This window comes from Elephas maximus, chromosome 9, assembly GCF_024166365.1.
Source record: "Elephas maximus indicus isolate mEleMax1 chromosome 9, mEleMax1 primary haplotype, whole genome shotgun sequence".
NCBI lineage: Eukaryota > Metazoa > Chordata > Mammalia > Proboscidea > Elephantidae > Elephas > Elephas maximus.
Window position 1 is genome coordinate 10,297,229 of NC_064827.1, and position 27,530 is coordinate 10,324,758.

General features: G+C 43.3%; 1 protein-coding gene across 1 annotated transcript in view; it reads left to right on the top strand.

The window, feature by feature from the left end:
- PGM5 (phosphoglucomutase 5) overlaps positions 1–27,530 on the top strand; it is a 190,423-nt gene that overhangs the window by 20,436 nt on the left and 142,457 nt on the right. Inside the window, exons 2-6 of the mRNA XM_049895222.1 lie at positions 1,754–1,916; positions 5,359–5,505; positions 11,338–11,463; positions 20,173–20,363; positions 21,296–21,450. Coding sequence (XP_049751179.1) covers positions 1,754–1,916; positions 5,359–5,505; positions 11,338–11,463; positions 20,173–20,363; positions 21,296–21,450 — 782 coding nt within the window. The remainder of the gene's footprint in view (positions 1–1,753; positions 1,917–5,358; positions 5,506–11,337; positions 11,464–20,172; positions 20,364–21,295; positions 21,451–27,530) is intronic.

A 27,530-nucleotide genomic window follows, 5' to 3' on the forward strand; every position in this document is an offset into this window, starting at 1 on the left:
CCACCCCAGATATAGTGAATCAGAGTCTACATTTTAACAAGATCACCTGGGGGATCTTGTTAAAGTGTGATTTAGATTCAGTATATCTGGGGGGGGTGGAACTGCAAATTCTCAGCAGGGGAATGAACCAGAATGAACCGGTTCCAAGCCCTGGTTCTAACTTGGTCTTGGGTGGGCCTGGAGGGTTTGCATTTCTACCAGGCTCAGGTGATGCCCATGCTGTGGGCTTTTTGAGTAGCAAACAGGCTTGACCACTTGTTTTTAAATTTGGCTGACATTGTAATCACTTATGGAATGTCTAAAACCAGCGAATGCCTAGATTCTCCTCCTGAGATTCGGATTTAAATTGGTCTGGGATGCTAAGTATTGGAAATTTAAAAAGCTTCCTAAGTGATTCCAATTTGTACCAACATTCGAGAACCACTGGACCGGATGGTATTGGGCTCTATTTTAAAACAAAACCCACTAGGTAGCGCTCTGCAGGGCTCTGGTGCCACATTCTTCTTTTTTTTAATTGTGCTTTACGTGAAAGTTTACAGAGTAAGTTAGCTTCTCGTTCAACAATTCATAGACAAATTGTTTTATGACATTGGTTGCAATCCCTGCCTTTTGTCAGCCCTCTCCCCTTCCCCACCCCGTGCCTTGTAGCTATAGAAAGAGGGGCCACACTCATGGATAACCTCCAGATCTCTGCTTAGTGGGACTGGATCTTTTCTCCAGGGTCCTAGCACACACTGTGACGGCAGAAAGAGAATTCCTACCTTCAGGAGAGTTGTCATTTCAAGGGCAGTTGCAATGGTCTCATAGACGTCTGTCCACTCACGGCGAGGATGGTCCCTGGCTGTGCATGCTTGTGCAGACGGAGAGTAGGGGGTGAAGCAGAGACACTCTCCCTTAGTTTTTTCTCATAATTTCTGGCCAGTTCTCATGCATAGCGTTTGGGTTGGTACCAAACTCAGAACCCCTTGCGGGGTTCAGGTTAACCCCTTGGTCATCAAAAGCAGACATTTCAAACTACTGAAAAGCAACAAGGCAGATCCAATTGACAGGTTAATAATTGACTGCTAGACGTGGCTACCGAAAATGATCTTGGAAGCATGCAGGAGAGACAACTCCAGACAAATCCCTTTGACCTCCTTGAAAACAAACAAACAAACAAACAAACAAACAAACAAACAAACAAACAAACAAACAAACAAACAAACAAACAAACAAACACTCAGAGACCCTCTCCTGGAGTCCCCCGGGTGGTGCAAAGGCTTAATGCATTCACCTGCTAAGTGAAGGCCACCCAGGGGTGCCTCGGAAGAAAGGCCTGGTGATTTACATCTGAAAAATCAGCCGCTGAAAACCCTATGTATGGAGCACAGTTCTACCGAGACATGAACAGTCACTGTGAATGGGAATTGACTCAGTGGGCACTGGTTTATGCTGAAAAAAACCCAAACAAACAAACCCCAAAACCCAAACCTGCGTGTATTACTAGTGGATCTGTGCTCTAGGGTTTCCTTGGCTGTAATTTTTATGGAAGCAGATTGCTGGGTCTTTCTTCCGTGGAGCCACTGGCTGGGTTCCAACTGCCAACCTTTAGGTTAGCAGCTGATCGTAAACCAGTTCCACCGTTCAGCCGTCCAATTCCTTTGCCAAGTGATGTACTCTGTTTTAACAGTGCCCGGGGCACTTTCCTGTTGAAATACCTTTAATCCTTTGTACCTGGGCTGAGTTTTGTTTTGTTTTTCCCTGGCTGGTCTAGATTGGGCGACTGATTATTGGACAGAATGGCATCCTGTCCACCCCTGCTGTCTCCTGCATTATCAGAAAGATCAAAGCAGCTGGAGGAATCATGCTGACAGCCAGCCACTGCCCTGGAGGGCCAGGAGGAGTGTTTGGAGTCAAGTTTAATGTTTCCAATGGAGGTATGTCATTCCGAATATGCCTGGATAATCATGATTTCTTTTCTATTACTGTAGTCCTACGATAAACCTCAAGGTACCTGGGTGGCGCAAACAGTTTGTGCTCGAGCCCTGGTAGCACAGTGGTTAAGAGCCATGACTTCTAACCAGAAGGCTGGCAGCTGGAATCCACCAGCTGCTCCTTGGAAACCCTATGGGCCAGTTCTATTCTGTTCTATAGGGTCGTTATGAGTTGGAACTGACTTGATGGCACCTAAAAACAACAGCAACACCACTAACCCAAAGTGTGGAAGCTTGAACCCACCCAGGTGCACCATGGAAGAAAGACCTGGTGACCTGCCCCTCTAAAGATTACAGCCAAGAAAACCCCATGGAGCAGCTCTACTCTGTCCTACTCTGCAGCACGTAGGGTTGCCATGAGTTTGGAACAGACTCAGCAGCAATGGGTAAAATAACCCTCTGATAGTAAACAAAGGAGCCGAGAGGAAATGATGGTCCGGAAGAATCCAGTGAGCTGGCCAAGGTGATATGATAGGGAAATGGCATAATGGGAGCTCGAATCCTTTTGGTCTCTTGGTCCTCTGCACTTCCAGCACAGTGAACCATTGAGTGGTTGATACTTCAGCAGTTTGAGGCCACTAGGCGCTCCTTGGAAACTCTAGGGGCAGTTCTACTCTGTCCTATAAGGTCACTATGAGTTGGAATCGACTTGACAGCAACAGGTTATCTGCTATAAAGGAGCCCTGGTGGCACAATGTTTAGGAGCTTGGCTACTAACCAAAAGGTCGGTAGTTCGAATCCACCAGGTGCTCCTTGGAAACCCTACGGGGCAGTTCTACTCTATCCTATGGAGCCGCTATGAGTTGGAATCGACTCAACGGCAACAGGTATGGCAATGGATATCTGTTATAAAAGGACTCTGGGTTTTAAAGTTGGCACATTCCCTCAGGGTCGTTGAGACCATCTTTCTCACTTTCTAGATGATCAAACCGAAGCCCCGAGTGGCTGAGTTACCTGTTCAAGGTCACACAGCTGGTCAGGGTCAGAGAAATATTTTTAGCCTAAGTCCTGGGTTCTCTCTTTCCTGTAGTGTTGACTTTGTTTTACTGAAATCTATGGACATTCAAATTTTCCTGATTGTCCCCAACATGTAATTTACAGCTGTTTTGTCCAAGCCAGGGTTCCTCACAGAACTGTGTGTTGCATTTGGTTAGGTTTTTTAATCTAGGACACTAAGTCTGTTGTGTGTGGGTGGGACCTGAATTTAACAACAGTTACCATTGGAGAAAAGGATCTAGCCTCCTGGAAGTGGTTTTACTTTTGGAAATCACTGTGCTTTGGCATTAAAACTCAGCTAGAGTTTTAAAACTGTGGACACAGCCAAAGATTTGTGTGGTTTGGTGGTTGGCGGGGGCAGGAGTATATTCGAGTGTTCCCTAATCTGACAAAAATGCCAAATAAAAAGCAAAAACTAAGTACAGCCAGGATGCTTCTATGAAGCAAGGATGGTGAGACTTCATTTCACATACTTTGGACATGTTGTCAGGAAGGACCAGTCCCTGGAGAAGGACGTCATGCTTGGTAGAGAGTCAGTGAATAAAAGGAAGACCCTCAGTGAGATGGATTGACCCAGTGGCTGCAACAATGGGCTCAAGCATAACGATTGTGAAGATGGCACAGTGTTTCATTCTGTTGTATATGGGGTCGCTATGAGTTGGAACTGATTTGACAGCACCTAACAAGAACAAGCAAGACACTACTTACTTTTTAAGTTTTGCAAAGGGTAAAAGATGGGAAGTAGTGAAGGAGAAGGGCTATGTTTCTTTCTTTGGGGTCTTCACTTTTCTTATAAGACAAGAAAATTATGGGTACTATCTACTAAGCCTTCCACTCGCGCCTTCTGGAATGGAGCTATCGTTTCTTTTTCTGTGTTAGGAGCGTGCAATGGTGCTGTGCTCCAGTAGAAACATACTGTGAGTCACACATCTAATTCAGAATTTTCCTGTAGCCACATTAAAGAGAAGTAAACAGAAGCAGGTAAAATTAATACTATATTTTATTTAACCTGATTGGCTTGGCTGCTAGCCAAAAGGTCAGTAGTTCAAATTCACCAGCCTCTTCTTGGAAACACTATGGGGCAGCTCTACCCAGTCCTATAGGGCTGCTATGAATTGGAATCAACTTGACAGCAATAGGTTTGGGTTTTTTTGGAATCTGTCTAAAATATTATGATTTCAGTATGTTATCAGTGTACCAAACCAAAAAACCAAACCCACTGATGTTGAGTTGATTCCGACTCATAGCGACCCTATAGGACAGAGTAGAACTGCCCCATAGGGAATTTTAGGCTGTAATCTTTATGGGAGCAGATCACCAGGTCTTTATCCTGCAGAGCCACTGGGTGGGTTCGAACCAGCCTTTTGGTTAGCAGTCAAGTGCTTTAACCATTGTGCCACCAGATTCAAACACAATTCTATATCTATCATTTATATTTTAGATCTTTCACTCTACTTATTTGATTCCCAGCGTTGTAAAAGGTATCCAAGATGGCTTGCACTGAGATACACATATTAAAAAAAAAAAAACTAAAGGGGGACAACTGTTAGTTTCATGTTCAATTCATTTTAATCTCTTGTTGCTGTTGGGTGCCGCTATGAGTCAGTTCCGACCCATATGTGTTACAGAGTAGAACTGCCCCATAGGGTTTTCTTGACTGTAATCTTTATAGAAGCAGATTGCCAGGCCTTTCTTCTGTGGTGCCAATGGGTGGGTTTGAACTGCCAGCCTTCTGGTTAGCAGCTGAGTTCCTAACCATTGCACCATCATGGCTCCTTATTTAAAGTCTATGACGACTTCACTGTCAACTCGATCTTGTGAGAAGATCAAATGTTTTTTGTTAAGCCTCATCTCAAAAACTTGGGAGTGATCTGAGTGCATTTGAGTTGGAGAAAAGAACTAAGTTACCCTGGTACATTAACTAGGTGGCAGAGCTGGGAGAAGATATCAAAATTTGTTTTTCGGTAGGTCCATTTGGAAAGCTGCAGTTTACATTTGGAATTCCTCAGTTCTGTCAAATGCCTATCCTGTTTGAGTCTCACATCCTGAATAAAGCTGATTACATAACCAGGTCTCCCAGGCAGACGTGAAGCTATTTTTAGGGAAGAGGCAGCATTACTGAAACGTGGATTAAAAACAAAAAAACAGCAAACATGTGGGTTATTAGTCTACGTGGCACAGGTGATGCTGACCAAATTTCCTCCATAGTGGATAAATACAGCATAGGAAATATCGAGGCTGATGAGTCTGTGGACATTGTCCATTGTTTAGAGAACAAATAAATCTTTCTTCCTCTTGGTGGCTGAGGAGGTAACACTTCTCTGACTGAAATTCCCAAGACTTTAAAAAAAAAAATTATTTTTGGTGGTGTGTTATTTTCAAATTTTAGGTCCTGCGCCGGATGTGGTCTCAGACAAAATCTATCAGATCAGCAAGACAATCGAGGAATATGCCATATGCCCTGACCTCCGAATTGACCTGTCCCGACTAGGACGCCAGGAATTTGACCTGGAGAACAAATTCAAGCCGTTCAGAGGTAACAGAGTCCTTGCGTTCTGGAGACGATGTCAGAATAACTCTGAGGATGAGGGCGACTGGTTTCCTCAGGGGAGTGGGTTCCTGAAAATGATCGAATTGTCAGACTCAGGGGCGACTCTTTTTTTTTTTTTTTATTGTACTTTAGAAGAAGGTTTATGGAACAAACTAATTTCTCGTTAAACAGTTAGTACACATACTGCTTTATGACATTGGTTAACAACCCCACAACGTGTCAACACTCTCCCTTCTTGACTTCCTGCCTTCTAGTCGTTGCCCCTAGGCTGGTGTGCCCCTTTAGTCTTGTTTTGTTTTATGGGCCTGTCTAATCTTTAGCTGAAGGGTAAACCTCAGGAGTGACTGCATTACTGAGCTAAATGGGTATCGGGGACCATACTCTCAGGGTTTCTCAGACCAGTCTCTGTCAGACCAGTAAGTCTGGTCTTTTACTGTGAGTTAAAATTCTGTTCTACGTTTTTCTCTAGCTTTGTCTGGGACCCTCAATTGTGATCCCTGTCAGAGCAGTCAGTGGTGGTAGCTGGGCACCATCTAGTTGTCGTGGATGGAGTCTGGTGAAGGCTGTGTAGTTGTGGTCCATTAGTCCTTTGGACTAACCTTTCCCTTGTATCTTTAGTTTTCTTCATTATTCCTTGCTCCGGAAGGGGTGAGACCAGTGGAGTATCTTAGATGGCCACTCACAGGCTTTTAAGACCCCAGATGCTGCTTACCAAATTAAGCTAGATGTTCCCTGACACCATGGTCTGCCAGGGGCAACTCTTGATAAAGAGGCAAGATGAAAGTGGTAGAGAAAGAAAAAATAGCCAAGGTATTCACAACTGGAAACGTCAAAAAACTGAATTTCCAAATGCTACATTTTCTTTTATCGATAATATTTTATTGTGTGTTTGGTGAAAATTTACACAGTAAATTAGGTTCCTATTTTTCCATTTGACAATTTCTACACAAGTTGTTCAGTAATGTTAGTTACCTTTTTCACAATGTGTCCACATTCTCTTTCGTTGCGTTCTGGTTGTTCTGTTTCCTGTACTCTAGTTTCCCTGCCTCCTTATCTTCTCATCTTGGCTTTAGAGTAATTGCTGACCTTTTGGTCTCATATGGATGATTTTGTTCACGGAGCACCCTACTGATGAATAATTTCCTTTATTTTGTGTGCCAATGTGTTATTTTGCTGAAAGGTGACCTCAGGAAATAGTTTTGGTTTAAGGTTGAAAGTATCTTCGGGCAGTAGTCTCAGGGAGCCCTTCAGTCTCAACTGATCCAGTAAGTCTGAAATTTAAAAGAATCTGAGTTCTGTTCTGCATTTTTCTCCCATTCTATCAGGGCCCATCTATTGTGGCCCTGATCAGAATGGTCAGTAGGGATAGCTGGGCACCATCTGTATAATTTTCAGTGAAGCAGAGTTTCACTGCTGAGCTCTTAAAGCATTCCAGGTGTAGATTGAAAATTGCCAAAACATGTCTTTGGTTTTTTAAGCAATTAAGGTGAAGACACTGGAATACCTTAAGATAGTAAAGAAGAAACTCAGCAGGAGACCAGTTGCACCATTTGCTGTCAAGTCAATTCCTACTCGTGGTGACTTCATGCGTGTCAGAGTAGGACTGTGCTCCATAGGGTTTTCAATGGCTGATTTTTCAGAAGTGGATCTGAAGGCCTTTTATCAAAGGCACCTCTGGGTGGACTTGAACCTCCAACCTGTTGGTTAGCAACCGAGTGCATTCACCATTTGCACATCCAGAGACCCCGGCAGTGTGATAGTGGAGTTATTAAAATCCGCCATGGAAGGCGTGGTCAGTTTCTTTTCTAAGTCAGAACCATGGGGTTCATTTTAATTCAATGCAAATTATTGATACCTGCTCTATACCAAGCACTGTGTTGGGAGATTTACAAAGGAACTCAGTAAACACCAACTGTGTGTAGGCAAGTGGCTCAAGAATTAAAGAACCAGAATGAAATTGCCAAAAATATGCTGTATTGTAGAGGGAGTAACACTTCTAAAGTACCCGGGACATAACTTTTTATTTTCTACATTAATTTTGAACCATGTAATGACTGCATTGATACCATGTAGATGAACATTGTTTCCCCTCTGTTTCATTCTATGGCTTTTTCCTAGAAGGCACTCAAACAACAATAGAACCAACCTTTTTTACTACTTTGGTGCCCCTATAAGTTTCAATACAGTTCATGTTAAAATGCTATCTTTATTTTACAAATAATTCCACTTAGCTAAAAATATAAAATTCCTGGTTCACGGCCACATGGGATTTTAGGGATGGAGAAAAACTTAAAAGAGACTTTTCAGGAGTTGCAGTGTTGGGAAAAATGCTAATAATCCAAAAACCAAACCCATTGCTGTTGAGTTGATTCCGACTTATAGTGACCCTACAGGACAGAGAAGAATTGCCCCATAGGGTGTCCAAGGAGTGGCTGGTGGATTCGAACTGCTCACTTTTTGGTTTGCAGCCCAGCCCTTAACCACTGTGCCACCAGGGATCTGGGAAAAAATGCTACTAAGTTTTTTTTTTTTTTACCTTTATTTTATTAATTTTTTTTGGTAAAATACGCACAGCCAGAGATACACCATTTCAACAGTTTCTCCATGTACAATTCAGTGACAGTGGTTACATTCTTCAAGTTGTGCTGCCAGGCTTGCTACCCTTTTCCAAACTGTTTCACCACCGTTATCTTAAACTCTCTGTCCCCTAAGCTTCCCATCCAACCTTTTAAGTTGCCATTGTCAATTTGATCTCACATAGATAATTCTTTAAAAGAGCACAGTGTTCAAAATAGATGTACTTTACTAATTAAGATAAGCTATTTTTTGGTTTAAAGAATATTTCAGGGTATAGTCTTAGTTTAAGGTTTAAAGTTTAAGGATTACCTCAGGGCCATAGTTTAGGGGTTTATCCAGCCTCCATGGTTCCGGAAAGCCTAGGTTCCATTGAGAATTTGAAATTCTGTTCCACATTATTCCTGTTGATCGGGATTTTTCTATAGAATCTTTGATCAAAATGTTCAGTAATGGTAGCGGGGCATCATGCAGTTCTTGTCTAATGGCAAAGGAGGCAGTTGTTCATGGAGGCAAGCAGACACATATTTGATTTCCTCCAGTTGCTGACTCTCCTTCTTCCTCTGTTGCTTCAGGTGAATGGAGACCAATTGTACTTTAGTTGGCCACTTGCAAGCTTTTTGATCAATAGGGGGAATAATGTGGAACAAAATTTTAAATTCTCAATGGAGTCCAGACTTTTTGGAGCCATTTAGTCTGGATAAAGGTCCGAAACTATGACCCTGAAATAATCTTTAAACCAGTCACTATGCAATGAACTAGGAGGTAGCAAAACAATAGGAGGTAGAGAAACAAAGCTAAGAAATATTTCTTGAAAGATTTTGAATCAATTGTTTGCTTAGCTAGTCAGCAGAAACTTATTGAAAGCCATGCAATACTCCCTGAAGCAAACCTGATTTTATTCATCTAATTGGGAATGTGTGTGTGTGCGTGCATGCACACACATACACACACACAAAACGGCTTAACAACTGAAAGCAAAGAATATGTTACATGAAACAAAACGATTTAAATATACTTGACACATGTATTTGGAAGAACTAGGCAACACGATGCCTAATAAAGATAAGGCATCAGCATCGGAAAGAATTTATATTTGTTTATTTATTTTTATTATTGCTACAACTTTTCTAATTGTCCAAGAAGCCCAGATAGGGACAGATTACTCAATAGGCAAGGCATGCATGGGCTTACTTGTGCTAATTTATTTATCTGCAGTGCACAATTTCACCTGCTTTTCACCACATCAAGAATTTGGTGAAACGCAGGTGTAACTGTGCATGACAGTTTAGTAAGAAAGCACGGGTAAGCCCATGTGTACCTTACTTTCTGGTTAATCTGCCCCAGGACCCAGATCCCTGGCGAGTTCAGATTCAGGCCCATGGTTGCAGCCGCGTCACTAGATTGATGAGGTTTCTAAAATGCTACACAAACTAGGAGGTGGGTGGAGGGGTTTCCCCTGGCTCCAAAGAAGAATTTGGAGATAATTATTTGGGCTAATTTAAGTGCTGTTTTCTTACTGTTTCAAGAGTGGAGCAAGGCTTGAATAATTAGAAGCAAACCGGTTCTTGGCAGTTCACCTTCAAATGTTAAGAGCATGAACTATTTGATATGAACTTTCAGTTTTCACTGACTTCTCCTTGCTCCTTTGTTCTCTATATTTTGGTTAAGTGTTGGACTACTAAGTGAAAGATGGTCGGTTCAAACCGACTCACAGGCAACCTGGAAGAAGGACCTGGAGATCTGCTTCCAAAAGGTCGATGGCCTTGAAAACTCTGTGGAGCAGTTCTACTCTGCACACATCAAGTTGCCAGGACTTGGCATTGACTTGACAGCAGCTGACAACAGTAACAATGACGACAACAACAACAACACTATGTATTATCTGTTGTTATTACCTTCCTCATATCAAAAAGATAAATAAAAACTATCGGTGTTCTTTTAAAAATAATTATATTACATTTGAATGGGCACACATACTCCATTGGTTTAACTACAAGAAAACATGCTTTTAGATGTTTATTTGACCAGATAAAGGGATAGTTCTATATTCCATAGTAAAATCTCATTAGTTAAAATATTGAATCTGTATTTACTGAAAATTATTGAAGGTCCCATGATAATATCTTCACTGTAGGCTTAACTGTTTCAGGCATTCGAAGTAGTATGTATTTGCAAAATTTGAAAGCACTATATGTAAGTTTCATAATTTAATTATAAATTTAAAAAGCAGGACTCCTGGACAAATTTTAGTGCCTTCAGAGTCAAGTATTGACTACTTCTAGGAAAAGCACTTTCTAAGTATTAATCACACGCTGATTACCAGGCTTGAAGAATGTGACATATTCTGGGCTTTATGTATCTGTCAAATAAATGGAAACGACCTGTTTTGGTGGAATCCCTGGGTGGTGCAAATGCTTAAATACTGGGCTACTAACTGAAAGGCTGGCGGTTTACATCCACCCAGAGGCACCTGGGAAGAAAGGCCTGGCAATCTGCTTCTGAAAGATCAGCGCCATGAAAACCCCACGGAGCGGTTTTACTCTGAAGGACATGGGGTGAGCATGATTTGGAGTCAACTTGACGGCAGCCAGTGTATATGGCATAGTCATTGGGTGTGCCGGACCCTAGGGTAGAACATTGCTTTTAATGAGGATTTCCAGATGTCTGGCATTCACTCTGAAACTGGGTGCTAAGTTGGAGATGGAAGAGACTTCATGCAAACTCAGTAATGTGTCCATCACCAACCCGCCTTGGATCCGGCAGACCCAATGGCATTTGGAAAAGAGGGGTCACTGCTGAGGTCTCTCCTTGATTTGCTTCATGCCAACTGAGTCATTCCTTGGCCAGCCCCCATAGGAGAGGTATCTGGATGGGACAGGATGCCTCTTAGCCTTGAGGTGTGCGCAGTTTTGGGGAAGGACATGGTGGAGACTAAGGGGATAAGAATAATAGGCTATATTTATATTTTTACTACTTTATTCTTATGGTTGATTTTTCATGAGCAAAGTAGAATTTGTAACTTGATATCCACACCCGTTGATCATCTGGAAAATTGGCAGTGTCTTGACTGTTCCTTAATTTATGATTTTGTCTACAGGTGGACACCTTGCTTCCCACATAAGGCATGGGATTATGATGGGATTGTGGTCAGAATTTCATGCTCTTAAGGACTTTTTTTAGGCTTTTAAGACTCCTCTGTGGGCACAGGCACTGACACTTCCTTTGTCTTTGTATCCCCAGTGGAGATAGTGGACCCAGTGGATATCTATCTCAACCTCCTGCGGACCGTCTTCGACTTCAGCGCCATCAAGAGCTTGCTGACTGGGCCTGGCCAACTGAAGATCCGCGTTGATGCGATGCATGGAGGTGAGCTCCTGGTCTTCTACCAGCCGGTGGGCAAGAAGTGCCAAGTACAGCTCTGCACACGCTTGGTTTCTGGGATTCTGAGAGTGGCTGGATTTGTAGGCATCCACCCGACATGTGTATGTTCAGATATTTGGGACGTTCTGGAAGGCTTCAGGGCTCTTCTCTCTTTGAAAAATTTTTAAAAATATATTTTATTTATTTATGTGGAATATGCATGACAGAAGGAGCCTGGGTGGCGCATGCGGCTTGCGCTTGGCTGCTAACCCAAAGACGGGTGGTTTCAACCACCCCAGTGGCTCCTCAGAAGAGAGTCCTGGCAATCTGCTTCTGGAAAGATTACAGCCAAGAAAACTGTAGGGAGCAGCTCTACTCTGGGGTCGCCATGAGTCAGGGTCCGACTCCACAGCACCCAGCAACAATGTAGAGCAAAACAGCAGCCATTTCAGCTGTTTTCACATGTACAATTAATTGACATTAGTGACATTCAACTCGTTGAGTAACCGTCACTACTATTTCCACATTTTTTTCATCATCCTGAGCAGAAATTCAGCAGCCCCTAAGGAATACCTCCCCACCTCCCCATCTCCCCTCATTTCTCTTTTTTGATGTAAATGAAAACAAAGGTTGAACAAATGCATTTCAGGCTGTGCCTGTGTTCTGGATTGAACTGTGTCCCCCCAGAATATGTGTGGTAAATCCTAACCTCCATGCCTGTGGCTATAATCCCATTTGGGAATGGGTTGTCTTTGTTATGTTAATGAGACAGGATTAGTGTAGGGTTATCTTGAGTCAGTCTCTTTTGAGAGATAAAGCGATTAAAAGCAAGCTAGCAAACAGAGATGGGGGAAGAGAGATGGCAAGCCCCATGAAGATCACCCAGGAGCAGAAGCTCAGAAGGGACAAGGACCTTCCTCCAGAGCTGACAGAGAAAAAAAGCCTTCCCCCAGAGCCAGCACCCTGAAATCGAACATCTAGCCTCCTAAACGGTGAGAAAGGAAATTTGTGTTTGTTGAAACCCTCCACTGTGGTATTTCTAAAAAATTTTGATCACACTACAAGCATATAGTTTAAATGGTAAAATAATTCAGGGTCTCTTATGAAAAAATCTATCTTCAGTTCTTTCCCCCCGCTTCTCCCAGGGTTTTGTCTTTTCCAGAAATGGAATTAGACAGTCCATAACCTTTTGCTTCTGGCTTCTTTTACTCAGCATAATGCTTTTTTTTGGTTTGTTTTTTAAATTTTTATTTATTTATTTTTATTGTGCTTTCAGTGAAAGTTTACAAATCAAGTCAGTCTCTCCTACAAAAATTTATATACACCTTGCTATGTACTCCTAGCTGCTCTCCCCGTAATGAGACAGCGTACTCCCTCTCTCCACCCTGTGTTCCCCATGTCCATTCAGCCAGCTCCTGTCCCCCTCTGCCTTCTCATCTCCCCTCCGGACAGAAGCTGCCCACATAGTCTCATGTGTTTACTTGAGCCAAGAAGCTCACTCCGCACCGGTGTCATTTTCTGACTTATAGTCCAGTTTGATCCCTGTCTGAAGAGTTGGCTTTGGGAATGGTTCCAGTCTTGGGCTAACAGAGGGTGTGGGGACCATGACCCCTGGAGTCCCTCTAGTCTCAGTCAGATCATTAAGTCTGGTCTTTTCGTGAGACTCGGAGGTCTGCATCCTACTGCTCTCCTGCTCCATCAGGGATTCTCTGTTGTGTTCCCTGTCAGGGCAGTCATCGGTTATAGCCAGGCACCATCTAGTTCTTCTGGTCTCAGGCTGATGTAGTCTCTGATTTATCAGCATAGTGCTTTTGAGATTCATTCATGGTATCATGTGTATCACTAGTTTTTCCTTTTCATTGCTGAGTGTTATTCCAGTGTATTGATGTACCAGAGTTTACCCATTTATCTGTAGATGGAAATTAGGGCTGTTTCCACTTTTGGGCAATTACAAATAAAGCAGCTACAAGCATTTGTCAACAAGTCCTTATGGGGACATATATTTTCCTTTGTTTTGGGATTGCTGGATCGTATGATAGGTGTATGTCTAACATTATCAGAAACTGCCAAACTGTTTTTCCAAAGTAGCTGTGACATTTACACCATCAGCAATGCAAGAGCATTCCAGTGTCTCCACATCACTGACAACACTTAGCATTGTCAGTCTTTACATTTTAGCCATTCTACCCAATCTTGTTAATCTCTCTGAGGATATTACTGATATACTTTAAATTTTTTTCCTCTGCCCGTGTAGTTTGTGGTTCCTCCAGATTGCTTTGGAATCCATGTCAAATGCATTCCTCAAAAGTCTGGTGGTCCTTGGCTGTCTGGTAGAGTTGAGAGTGGAGCAGTAAAAAAATCTCTTGGGAGCTCTGAGCCCAAGAGTGAGGCTTGTCTTCCATAGGCTTTCCTCTAAGGTCTTCTTCCTGGGTTGTTTTGGTCTTTCCTGTTGAATGGGTCACATTCCCCATGACCTTCCAGGTTCCTGCCTTAGTGTTATTTGGCTTAGTCTGAGGACAGCTTCTCTTTCGGAGTAATTTGAGCAGTATTTCTGGGTCTGAGTCTCGCTGTCTTGCTTATGGCTGCATGTCCATTGCTGAACCAATCACTCTAGCTGGGGGATGGAGGACACTGACTGGGGAGACCTGGGTCACCTCTCTGGGGGTGTTTTGTTCTGTTATACACAGGGGAGTTATAAGTGGGAACAGACTCCACAGCACCTAACGACAACAGGCCACCTCCCAGCCTTGGGGAAGGTGGGATTTAGCCACATCCAGACCACATGGGCTGGGATGGAGAACGGAATGGTTCTGCAAAGGAAACTCAAAATACTGCTAGGAGAAGAAGGGTAATGGATTCTGGGCAGGCAAAACAAGAGATGTGCCTGATTCGAAGTTTGTTTTGTATTGGTGAAAAATAAACAGAAAGCAATACTTCACATTCATTGTGGCAAACACACTGGCCGTTCAGTGTATCCCGTGTCCTACCTCAGGCTCTGTCTCTTGCTCGCAATGTTCTTTCCATTTGGATGGCCTCCCCCACTCCCCGCCCCTGTCAAGTTTATATCCTTTCTTCGGCTCCCACCGGAAATGCTGTCTCCTTCTTGAAGCCTTACCTGTGGTTGTTTCCTCTCTTAAACCATTGAACCTAATTATTTCATAAGTTTGTATTGAATAATAATAAAATTAAAAAGCCAGCCGCTGTTGAGTCTACTCAAGCTCACGGTGACCCTGTGTGTGTCAGAGTAGAACTGTGCTCCACAGGGTTTTCCGTGGCTGGTTTTTCAGAAGCAGATCACCAGGTCTTTCTCCTGAGGGACCTCTGGGTGGACTTAAACATCCAACCTTTTGGTTAGCAGCCAAGCACGTTAACTGTTGTACCACCCTGGGACTTCATATGTTGAATGGCACCTCTCTTTCCGTCTTCCATGACAACTGCTCCCCTGTGGATCAGACTCAGCCCCCTGCTGGATAAGCTCCCCACAATGTAGGAACTGTGTGCTCTGCATCTCCTCATGATCTCCGCAGGTCCCCACAGAGGAGTTCCATGTTAGGCACTCCGTAAGTGTGCATCGAACTGGAAAACATTACTCCTTAGCGTTTATTTTGTGCAATGTGTTTGGTTTTATATGTCTGGGTGGTTTACAGTGTTTCATTATACTCTTGGCAGAGTTGAAACAATCACAGAGACAAAGAACGTTGCTAGAGCTTTTTAGTGCTTTTGCACATATTCAGATAAAGCTTCGAATACATACAGGCATCAGGCAATGGATCATTATTAAGTAGCTTATTTCCTCCTGGCAGCATTTTAGGAAAGTTTTGGGAGAAAAGGCTTATGAAACTGGATTATTGAATGTTGTTGTTGGGTGCCGTCCAGTCAATTCCAACTCACAGTGACCCCATGTGACAGAATAGAACTGCCTCATTAGGTTTTCTAGGCTGTAACTTTTTTTTTTTTAATGTTTTAGATGAAAGTTTACAGTGCAAATTAGTTTTTCATTCAAGATTTTATACGCAAATTGTTTTGTGACATTGGTTGCAATCCCCACAATGGTCAGCTCTCGCCCCTTTTCTCTTTCCATCCTGGGTTCTCTGTGTCCATTCATCCAGGTTTCCTATCCCTTCGTGCCTTCTCGTCTTTGCTTTTGGGTGGATGTTGCCCATTTGCTCTTGTATACCTGATTGAACTAAGAAGCACATTCCTCACTTGTATTATTATAAAAGGCCTGTCTAATCTTTGGCTGAAAGGTAGACAGACTTTAGGAGTGGCTTCGGTTCTGAGTTAACAGGGTGTTTGGGGGCCATAGTCTCAGGGGTTCTTCCAGGCACCATCGGGCCAGTAAGTCTGGTCTTTTTTTTTGCGAACTTGATTTTTTTCTACATTTTTCTCCCATTCTGTGCAGGGACCTTCTAGTGTGATCCCTGTCAGAACTGTCGGTAGTGGGTCAAGTTGTGCTGACTTCCCCTATATTGTGTGTTGTCCTTCCCTTCACCAAAGTTAACACTTGTCTACTATTTAGTTAGTGATTTCCCCTCCCCATTCCTCCCCTCCCTCGTAACCATCAAAGATTGTTCTTTTGTGTGTAAACCTTTTCTTGAGTTTTATAATAGTGGTCATACAATATTTGTCCTTTTGTGATTGACTTATATCACTCAGCACAGTGCCCTCCAGATTCATCCATGTTGTGAGATGTTTCATGGATTCATCTTTGTTCTTTATCATTGCTTAGTATTCCATTGTGTGTATGTGCCTTAATTTGTGTATCCATTCGTCTGCTGATGGGCACTCATGCTGTTTCCATCTTTTTGCTATTGTGGATAATGCTGCAATGAGCATGGGTGTGCATATGTCTATTCCTGTGATGGCTCTTATTTCAAGATGTATCCTGAAGTACAACACTGTCAGTGATAGGGTAATAGTCATACATCTACAAGGAAGACCAGCTAATACAATTATTATTCAAATTTATGCACCAATCACTAAAGCCAAGGATGAGGAAATTGAAGATTTTTACCAACTTCTGCAGCCTGAAATTGATTGAACATGCAATCAGAATGCATTGATAACTACTGGTGATTGGAATGGCAAAGTGGAAACAAAGAAGAAGAATCAGTAGTTGGAAAATACGGTCTTGGTGATAGAAATGATGCCAGAGATTGCATGATAGAATTTTGCAAGACCAATGACTTTTTCATTGCAAATACCTTTTTTCACCAACATAAACAGTGACTATACATGTGAAGCTCGCCAGATGGAATACACAGGAATCAAATTGATATATCTGTGGAAAGAGAGGAAACCCTGGTGGCATAGTGGCTAAGTGCTACAGCTGCTAACCAAAGGGTCAGCAGTTCAAATCTGCCAGGCGCTCCTTGGAAACTCCATGGGGCAGTTCTACTCTGTCCTATAGGGTCTCTATGAGTCGGTATCGACTCAACGGCACTGGGTTTGGTTTTGGTTTTTGGTGGAAAGAGACGATGGAAAAGCTCAGTATCATCAGTCAGAACAAGGCCAGGGGCCGACTGTGGAACAGACCATCAGTTGCTCATATGCAAGTTCAAGTTGAAGCTGGAGAAAATTAGAACAAGTCCACAAGAGCCAAAGTACGACCTTGAGGATATTCCACCTGAATTTAGAAACCATCTCAGGAAGAGATTTGACTCATTAAACACTAATGACTGAAGACCAGACAAGTTGTTGAATGACATCAAGGACAACACATATGAAGAAAGCAAGAGATCATTAAAAAGTCAGGAAAGAAAGAAAAGACCAAAATGTATGTCAGAAGAGACTCTGAAATGTGCTCTTCAATGCTGAGTAGCTAAAGGGAAAGGAAGAAATGATGAAGTCAAAGAGCTGAACAGAAGATTTCAAAGGGCAGCTGGAGAAGACAAAGTAGAGTATTATAATGACATGTACAAAGACCTGGGGATAGAAAACCAAAAGGGAAGAACAGGCTCAGCATTTCTCAAGCTGAAAGAACTGAAGAAAAAATTCAAGCCTTGAATTGCAATATTGAAGGATTCCATGGGGAAGATATTAAATGACACAGGAAGCATCAAAAGCAGATGAAAGGAATGCAGAGAGTCATTAAATCACAAAGAATCGGTGGACATTCAACCATTTCAGGAGGTAGCATATGATCAGGAACCAATGGTACTGAAGGAAGAAGTCAAAGCCACACTGCAGGCACTGACAAAAAACAAGACTCCAGGAATTGACAGAATACCAAATGAGATGTTTCAACAAACAGAGGCAGCCCTGGAAGCGCTCACATGCCTATGCCAAGAAATTTGGAAGACAGCTACCTGGCCAACTGACTGAAGGAGATTCATATTTATGCTTATTTCTAAGAAAGGTGATCCAACCAAATCTGGAAATTATTGAACAATATCGTTAATATCACAGGCAAGCAAAATTCTGCTGAAAATCATTCAAAAGTGGCTGCAAGCAGTGTATCGACAGGGAACTGCCAGAAATTCAGGCCGGTTTCAGAAGAGGACTTGGAACCACGGATATCATTGCTGATGTCAGATGGATCCAGGCTGAAAGCAGAGAATACCAGAAGGATATTTACCTGTGTTTTATTGACTATGCAAAGGCATTCAAGTGTATGGATCATAACAAACTATGGATAACACTGCGAAGAATGGGAATTCCAGAACACTTAATTGTGCTCATAAGGAACCTTTACATAGATCAAGAGGCAGTTGTTTGGACAGAACAAGGGATTACTGCACGGCTTAAAGTCAGAAAAGGTGTGCATCAGCGTTGTATCCTTTCACCATACCTATTAGATCTGTACGCTGAGCAAATAATCCAGAAGCTGGACTATATGAAGAAGAACGGTACATCAGATTTGGAGGAAAACTCATTAACAACCTGCATTATGCAGATAACACAACCTTGCTTGCTGTAAGTAGAGGACTTGAAGCACTTACTGAGGAAGACCAAAGACCACAGCCTTCAGTGTGCGTTACACCTCAACACAAAGAAAACAAAAGTCCTCACAACTGGACCACTAAGCAACATAGTGATAGAGAAAAGATGGAAGTTGTCAAGGATTTTATTTTACTTGGATCCACAAACAACGCCCGAAGCAGCAGTTAAGAAATCAAAGCGTACATTGCATTGGGTAAATCTGCTGCAAAAGACCTCTTTAAAAGTGTTAAAAAGTAAAGATGTCACCTTGAAGACTCAGGGGCACCTGACCCAAGCCATGGTGTTTTCAATTGCCTCATATGCAAGTGAAAGCTGGATGACGAATAATAAAGACCAAAGAATTGACACCTTTGGATTGTGGTGTTGGCAAAGAATGAATCTGCCACGGACTGCCAGAAGAATGAACACATCTGCCTTAGAAGGAGTACAGCCAGAATGCTTATTAGAAGGGAGGATGGCAAAACTTCGTCTCACATACTTTGGACGTGTTATCAGGAGGAACCAGTTCCTGGAGAAGGACCTCGTGCTTGGTAGAGTAGAGAGTCAGTGAAAAAGAGGAAGACCTTCAAGGAGATGGATTGACTCAGTGGCTGCAACAATGGGCTCAAGCATCACAACGATTGTGAGGATGGTGCAGGACCAGGCAGTGTTTCGTTCTGTTGTACACAGGGTTGCTATGAGTTGGAACCGACTCAATGGCACCTAAGAGCAACAACAACAGGTTTTTGTGGAATTTTTGGGGTTCCCTATGTAGAGGATCACGTTATCTAGAGGATCACGTTATCTGTGAATAGGCATAGTCTTACTTATTCCTTTCCAATTTGGATAAGCTTTATTTCTTTTTCTTTCTTTTTTGATCCAGCTAGGATTTCTAGCACAATGTTAAATGGACGTGGTAAAAAAGACCATCCTTGTCGTGTTCCATTCTCCTGGGGAATGTTTTCAGCCTCTCTTCATTGAGAATGATGTTGGCGATTTTGTAGCGATGCCCTTAACTGCGTTGAGGAATTTTCCTTCTATTCTTATTATATTGAGAGTTTTTATCAAATGCCTTTTCTGTGTCGATTGAGATGATCATGTGATTCTTTTCTTTTGTTCTGTTTATGAGGTGGATTACATTGATTGATTTTCTAGTCCTGAGCCATCCTTGCATACCTGGTTTGAATCCCGCTTGGCTGTGGTGTATTATTTTTTTTTTGACATGATGCTGAATTCTATTGGCTAGAATTTTGTTGAGTATTTTTGCATTTATCTTCGTGAGTGATATTGGTCTGTAAGTTCCTTTTTGCCTGGCTTTGGTATCAGGGTTCTGCTGGCTTCGTAGAATGAATTTGGGGGGTATTCCTTACTTTTTGATGCTCTGAAATAGCTGGTATGAGTTTTTCTCTGAGTGTTTGGTAGAATTCTCCAGTGAAGCCATCAGGGCCAGGGCTTTAGGCTGTAACCTTCACGGGAGCAGATGGCCATTTCTTTGTTGCGTGGAGCCACTGGTTGAGTGTGAACCGCCTACCTTTTGGTCAGCAGCCAAGTGCTTAACTGTTGTGCCGCCAGGGCTCCTTTCGATTATTGAGTACATCTTCTGTATACCTAGCACCCAGTAGGTGCTCGATAAATACTAGTTCAAGTGAATATCGTTCCATGCTGTGCCTTGAAAAAGCCTGTGGAATTTATGTTTTCCTTCTGTACTAATAAATGGCCTTTCTGGTGCTAACCAGAACAAAACACCCTTGAGGGTTTGGCAAAGATTTCACATCGCCTTGTATCTTATTTTAGTGATGGGACCCTACGTGAGGAAAGTCCTGTGTGATGAGCTGGGAGCCCCAGCCAATTCTGCCATAAACTGTATTCCCCTGGAAGACTTCGGAGGGCAACACCCTGACCCAAACTTGACCTACGCAACAGCCCTTCTTGAAACTATGAAAGGAGGGGAGTATGGGTTCGGAGCTGCATTCGACGCTGATGGGGTAAGTAGGAAAGCTGTCTGCCCCCTGGTCCTTTTACTGTGTAATGAGCCAAGCATCCGAAACCAGAAAATTAATGAACATGTCTGGTGCTGATATGTAGGGGGCATAGGTACCCTGACTGTTCTACATCTGTTCTTCTGATTCTAAATATTGCAGTTAAATAGAAATTGTTTTTCTCTGGCCCAGATTAGCATCATGTTATGAAGAGGTTGTTTCTTTAAAAAAAAAAATTCATTCAGTGAGTCTCTATTTATGGCTGGTTTAGTTGAAAGCCCTGTGTTAAGCACCTAGCTGTTTCAGCAATAGCCCCTGTTCTCCATTATTTTTGGGGAAAGAAGGAATTAATGATATGGAAGCCACTGATCGCTAAGGTTGTTGTTAGCTGCTGCTGAGTCAGCTCCAGCTCATGGTGACCTTATTTATAATAGAAAAAAAAAGAAATTGCCTGGTCCTGCGCTGTCTTTAGGATTGTCGTACGTTTGAGCCCATTGTTGCGGCTATTGTGTTCATCCATCTCGTGGAGGGTTTCCCTTGTTTTCACTGAGCCTTTACTAAATGTGATTTTCGAGCGATTGGTTTTTCCTGATGACATGTCCAAAGTAAGTAAGCCAAAGACTCGCCATCCTTGCTTCCAAGGAGCATTTCAGTTGTGTTTCTTCTATGACTGATTTGTTCATTCTTCTGGTAGTCCATGGTGTATGCAGCAGGTGGGATGTAGGTCTTGATGCATTTCTAGCTGTGACAAGAAAGGCCCTGGGTGCTGTAGGATCCAGGGATTTAGCAGAGGGTTTTCCACGTCCTCTTCGGCCTCATTCAGGTTGCTTTAGGTCGTGTAAACACTGAGGGCAGTAGGGCGCCTTGTGATAGCTGTGGGAATGGGCTGCTACTGAAGATGCATCTGTCTGATAACTTTCACGCATTCCTTCCTCCAGGACCGTTATATGATCCTAGGCCAAAATGGCTTCTTTGTGAGCCCTTCCGACTCCCTGGCCATCATTGCTGCCAACCTGTCTTGCATTCCGTATTTCCGTCAGGTGGGCGTCCGCGGGTTTGGGCGGAGCATGCCAACCAGCACGGCCCTGGACAGGTAAGCGAGATTGTTCGCTGTGAAAAACCTCATGGTAGGCCTCTGACGTCCATGTCCCCCTTGTATGTAGCTGTTGCTCCTTCTTCCTCCTCCACCGGGGACACGTTGAAAGCATGGGAATTCAGAGACAAGGCGTAGTGTAGTGGGGAGGAGCGTGGGTGCTAGGGTCAGGTGGCCTGAGCTTGGTTCTTGGTCCTGTCACTTATTAGCTGTGAGAACATGGGAGACTTATTTGATCTCTGTGCCTCAGTTTTCTTATCTGTAAAATGGGAATAATAAATAATAGTATCATCTTAATATGGATTGTTATGAGGTATGACTGAGATGACTCATATAAAACATTTAGCAGAGTGCCTGGCACATAGTAAATGTTTAGTAAATAAAACATACTAAGCCTGAAAGTGTATCCAAGCGAGGTGGGAAAAGCATAGGTTTATTTATTTAATTTATTGGTTGGGCTTTAAGTGAAAGTTTACAAATCAAGTCAGTCTCTCATACAAAAACTTATATACACCTTGTGATGTACTCCTAGCTGCTCTCTCCCTAACAAGACAGCACACTCCTCCTCTCCACCCTGTATTCCCCGTGTCCATTCAACCAGCTCCTGTCCTCCTCTGCTGTGGCATCTTGCCTCCACACAGGAGCTGCCCATACAGTCTCATGTGTTTACTTGAGCCAAGAAGCTCACTCCTCACCAGCATCATTTTCTGTCTTATAGTCTAGTCCAATCCCTGTCTGAAGAATTGGCTTTGGGAATGGTTCCAGTCTTGGGCTAACAGAAGATCTGGGGACCATGACCTCCAGGGTCCCTCTAGTCTCAGTCAGACCATTAAGTCTGGTCTTCTTATGAGAATTTGATGTCTTCATCCCACTGTTCTCCTGCTCCATCAGGGATTCTCTGTTGTGTTCCCTGTCAGGGCCACCATCGGTTGTAGCTAGGCACCGTCTAGTTCTTCTGGTCTCAGGCTGTTGTAGTCTCTGGTTTATGTGGTCCTTTCTGTCTCTTGGGCTCATATTAATCTTGTATCTTTGGTGTTCTTCATTCTCCTTTGCTCCAGGTGCGTTGAGACCAATTGATGCATCTTAGATGGACGCTTGCTAGCATTTAAGACCCCATATGCCACTCACCAAAGTGGGATGTAGAATAATTTCTTAATACATTTTGTTAAAGCATAGGTTTTTTGTTATTATGCTAGCTTTTACCCTCATTAAAAAACCAGTTGCCAGTGAGTTGACTCGGACTCATGGTGACCCCATGTATGTCAGAGCGGAACTGTGCTCCATAGTGTTTTCAATGCCTGGTTTTTTAGAAGTAGATGACAGTCTTTCTTCTGAAGAGCCTCCGGGTAGACTTGAACCGCCAACCTTTTGGTTAGCCACAGAGCCTTTTAACCTCTTAAATCACCCAGGGACTCCTTACCCTTACTATCTCTGTAAAAATAGAGATGATACTTCATAGGTTTGCTGTGAGAGTGAAATGAGATGGTGCGTGGTAAGTGACCAAGAGAAGATTTGCTTAGTAGGGGCTCGAGCAGTGTTAGGTTCCTTTCTTCTTGCTCTACCCGCCCCTACCATCTTTAATCTTGTCTTATAAAAAAACAGTAGATTTCAGAGTCTAATATTTTCAAACAACATATGTTATTACAAAAGCAGTACATATGCATGGTAGAAAATTAGAAAACACAGATGAACAAAAATAAGAACGTTTAAACATTATATTCCCCTCCTTAAGCTACCTGTGTTAATAGGTAATTGTATATTCCCTACCAGATCTCTTTCCATACATATATAATATACGTGCTTGCCTTTTTTTAATATCAAAAAAAGACCAGAAATTATATACTGTTTCGTAATGTGCTTTTTCTGTTCCATCAACAATCTTCAACTTTCTATTAATCAATTTTTATCTCATCTACAACAAAGATCATATTCAAATTTCCCCTGGTCAGCCCCCAAATGTCTCTTGTTCCTTGCTAGTAATCAGAAATACAATTGTTTTTGTAAATTAACCATGTATCCTGTGGCCAAATGGGTAAAGAATCCTATACCTGTTGGATGCTCCTGAAGTGATACTGACATCAAGCACATGATGAACTAACCTCAGTTTAAAATTATTGCCTGGCAGTACCAAAGAGTAGGGTATATGTTCCTTCCCATGGTTCTTTCTACTTGCCTTTACTTACAGCCTTCCATTAAAAAGAAAAAAAAAAAAATTAATAAAACTGTAAAGAGCAAGGCAAAAGTGGGACCATCTCTAGACATTGTAACTCAGAGTAATACAGAGTCTCGAGTGCTAAGTAGGTTACTTAATATCATGGGAGTGTATTTGACAATAACACCTTCCATTTTAGGAAGAATTTTTGTATGTGTGGTAGCACTTGATCTTTGCAATAACTGAGTGGGGCAATGAGAATAACGTTGTTGTTAGCTGCCGTTGAGTCAGCCCCCAGTTCATGGCGACCCCACGCACAACGGACCAAAATGCCTCCTGGTCCCGTGCCAGCCCCATGATCAGTTGTAGATGGGACCGTTGTGATCCATTCGGCATTCACTGGCTGATTTTCAGAAGTAGACCTCCTTTCTTCCTAGTCTGTCTTAGTCTACAAGCTCTGCTGAAACCCGTTCAGCATCATAGCAACACGCAAACCTCCACTGACAGAGGGGCGGTGACTGCGCGAGGAGCGTTGGCTGGAATCTAACCAGGTCTCCCACCTGGAAGGTGAGAATTTCACCACTGAGCCACCAATGCCTCCAGGATAACATTACTATCTCCATATTAACGGTGGTGAACAAAGGATCAGAGAAGTGATTCGAGCAAGGTCACACAGCTAATAGGACATTGCCTCAAGATTAGAAACTAGACCTTCTGATTTAATTTACTACTCATCTGTCCAGTGACGGTCCCTGAGAAACCAGTTGAGAATATTGCCCAGCTCTCCTGGTGGGGCGAGGGGGTGTGGGGGTGTAGGGGGTAACCAGTGACTTGTCCTCCCCTGGCCGGGGGACGCCTGTTTCATTCTGTCAACAAAAATCATTTTTCCTCTTTTCTCTTGGAAATTTCTCAAGTAGTCCTAGATTTCGCTTTTATCCACCCTTCCCAGTAAACCTCTGTTTCAGTCAGAAACCAGAGCCCTTGCTTAGAAATTTCACAAAGGACCCATGTTGGTATGAGTTCCGGTTTAAAAGGATTATTCACGCATGCTGGTTGGGATTCAGAATTCCGTGGGGCTCTGACGTGGTGATTTGTTTTGGGTGTTTGATTTGCTGTCTGGCTCCCACGTGGTTTCTCATGACAGATACTTAGGAGATGTCTTTCTTCCTAGATTAAATAAATGCAACTTCCAAATTTCAATCTTGACAGCAGTTTCCCATATAATTTATTATTGTTTTTTAATTAATAAAATCATAGGAATGTGCCCATCAATGCCAGACCCCACAGGAATCACACTGAGTCATCAAGGGACATTCACTAAATGGCACACTTTCCTAAACTCTTGGAATTCCAGAAGAAGGCCCCTCTCTCGCCTGTGCAACTGATGAATTATTCAGACAAACTTCCGTTGTTCACAGATAATTGTTGTTCCCCGAGGGGAGACTTGTAGCATCTTTAATTTCTGCTCTGACAGTGTCACTAAAACAAGGATTGCATTTACCCTGGAATAATGCAGCTTTGGCCTTTGGACATGGCTTTCCTTTGGGGCTTTGTCATTCTGAATGTGTCTGACTTGTGGCTATAGATGAGTCTGGCATGAAAAACATTTTGATTAGAATGAAAGCGAAGCACATTCAAAGTGTATTCATGGCCCGAGGTTCACCTCTGCCTCACACGGGGGTACTGAATGGTCCTCTGTGTCATTGTCCTTCAGTAATATTTATGAAGCACCCATCTGTGATTGGGGCGCCCAGCGCTGTGCAGGAGAAAGCAAACACACGCAGGCTTGAGCTATCTTTGCTAGAGATATTTACAGGTGCCAAGAGGGAGTCAGACTGGAAAAGCATAAGGACTGCCATATAAGGCCCAAAAGCCCATTGCCTTCAAGTTGATTCTGAGTCGTAGTGACCCTATAGGACAGAGGAGAACTGCCCCATAGGATTTCCAAGGCTGTAATCTTTACAGGGAAACCCTGGTGGCATAGTGGTTAAGTGCTACAGCTGCCAACCAAAGGGTCAGCAGTTTGAATTCACCAGGCGGTCCTTGGAAACTCCGTGGGGGCAGTTCTACTCTGTCCTATAGGGTCACTGTGAGTCGGAATCGACTCGACGGCAGTAGATTTGGTTTTTTTTGAAATCTCTACAGAAGCAGACTGACACATCTTTCTCCCATGGAGTGGCTGGTGGGTTTGAACTGCCAACCTTCCAGTTAGTAGCCGAGTGCTTTAACCACTGGGCTACGAGGACTGCTCATATAAGGCCCACCACCCATGAATATGGTGGTGGAGGGAGTAAGTGCTTTTGTCTACTTGTGGCCACCCTTGCTGACAAGTTATTCACTCAAGAAATATTTATTTATTAAGCCTTCTATGTCCTAGATGTGGGGGCAGTGGTGGTTCAGTGGTAGAATTCTTGCCTTTCCTGTGGGGATACACTGGTTCGATTTCCAGCTGGTACACCTCACGTGCAGCCACCACCCATCTGTCAGTAGAGGCTGTGTGTTGTCGTGATGCTGAACAGGTTTTGGCGGAGCTTCCAGACTGAGATGGACCAGGAAGAAAGGCCTGGAGATCTAATTCCAAAAATCAGCCAATGAAAACCCTACGGATCGTAACAGTCCCTGCAACCGATCATGGGGATGGCACAGGACTGGGCAGCACTTTGTTCCACTGTGCAGCAGCTCACCGTGAGTCAGGGGCCGACTCGATCACTGCTAACACCACGACCACCGCCACCAATGTCCTAGGTGGCCCACTGGAGCTTACAGCTAACGGGGAAGACACCCGACAAACAAGTAGAGGAACACATATGTAAATACAAATTTTAACACATGCTTGAGGGTATGAACTGGATGTAGTCACGGGGAATAACTGGTGAGCCTGAGGCATTCTGCTTCCATAGGGTAGTCAGGGAAGGCCCCACTGAGGAGGCTATGGATAGGACCAGAGATCAGACACGTGCAGCTGGACCTGGCAACCATGTGGGGATTAGAAATGGCCAATAGCACATGTGAAAATGCTTATTGCTCAGAATGTAGGCTATAGCTACTTGTTGCCAGCCCCCAATCTAAAATATGTCCTGTAGCTTAATCTTGAACATATTCAGCCAGCTTGTGGAATCCAGACAGCATTAATCCTGCAAGTATGCAGGTATCTACTGATCTGTGATGACCTTGGTGCTTACCATGTCCTTTAGGTCTGTGCTGTTTTGTCTCCATGTTCAGTCATGAGGGATGACAGCAGTGGGGGAGGCTGTGGTGTGAGCCAGTATCTGATGGCTCTCTCAGTCTCCTAGAATGATACGGATTTTTTTTTTTCTCAACAGATAAACATGTTCAAGTTTCTGTTATCTTAAAAAAGAGATCCTTATCATACTAGTTATTATTGTAAGGGTAACAAGGCAGGACCAGGCAGTGTTTTGTTCTGTTGTAGGTGAGGTTGCCATGAGTGGGAGCCAGCTCCGTGGCAGCTGACGACAACAACTTCCTCACAGCTCTCCATAGCTGGTTCATCAGGGTCAGGACAGGAAACAGATGGTGTACACCAAACGAGTTTGCTAACGAGAATTTAATCACAGTAATTAAATAGCCTGGTCCACAGAAGTATGGGTGAGGGTAAGGAAACCAAGGGAATCAAGAAGGGATGGGGAGGCAGCCAGGGAGCAGGGATAGCAGGAAGCTGTCAATACCCCTAGGAGCAAGGGGTCAAGGGAGCACCCAAAGGACAAGGGGTGGAGTCAGGGTAACCATAGCCCGGTCAGGGCTGACATTGTGAATGATGGTTGTCAGACAGGAGCTGACTTGTCGGGGTGATAGAAGTACCCCAACTTCTCTTTTCTTCCAGCCTCCAATCTTCTCTGGTGCCTCCTGGTGGTCAAACCCAACTGGAAACCAGAGGGCAAGGGAGCCTGGTTGATGTATCTCTGTGTGC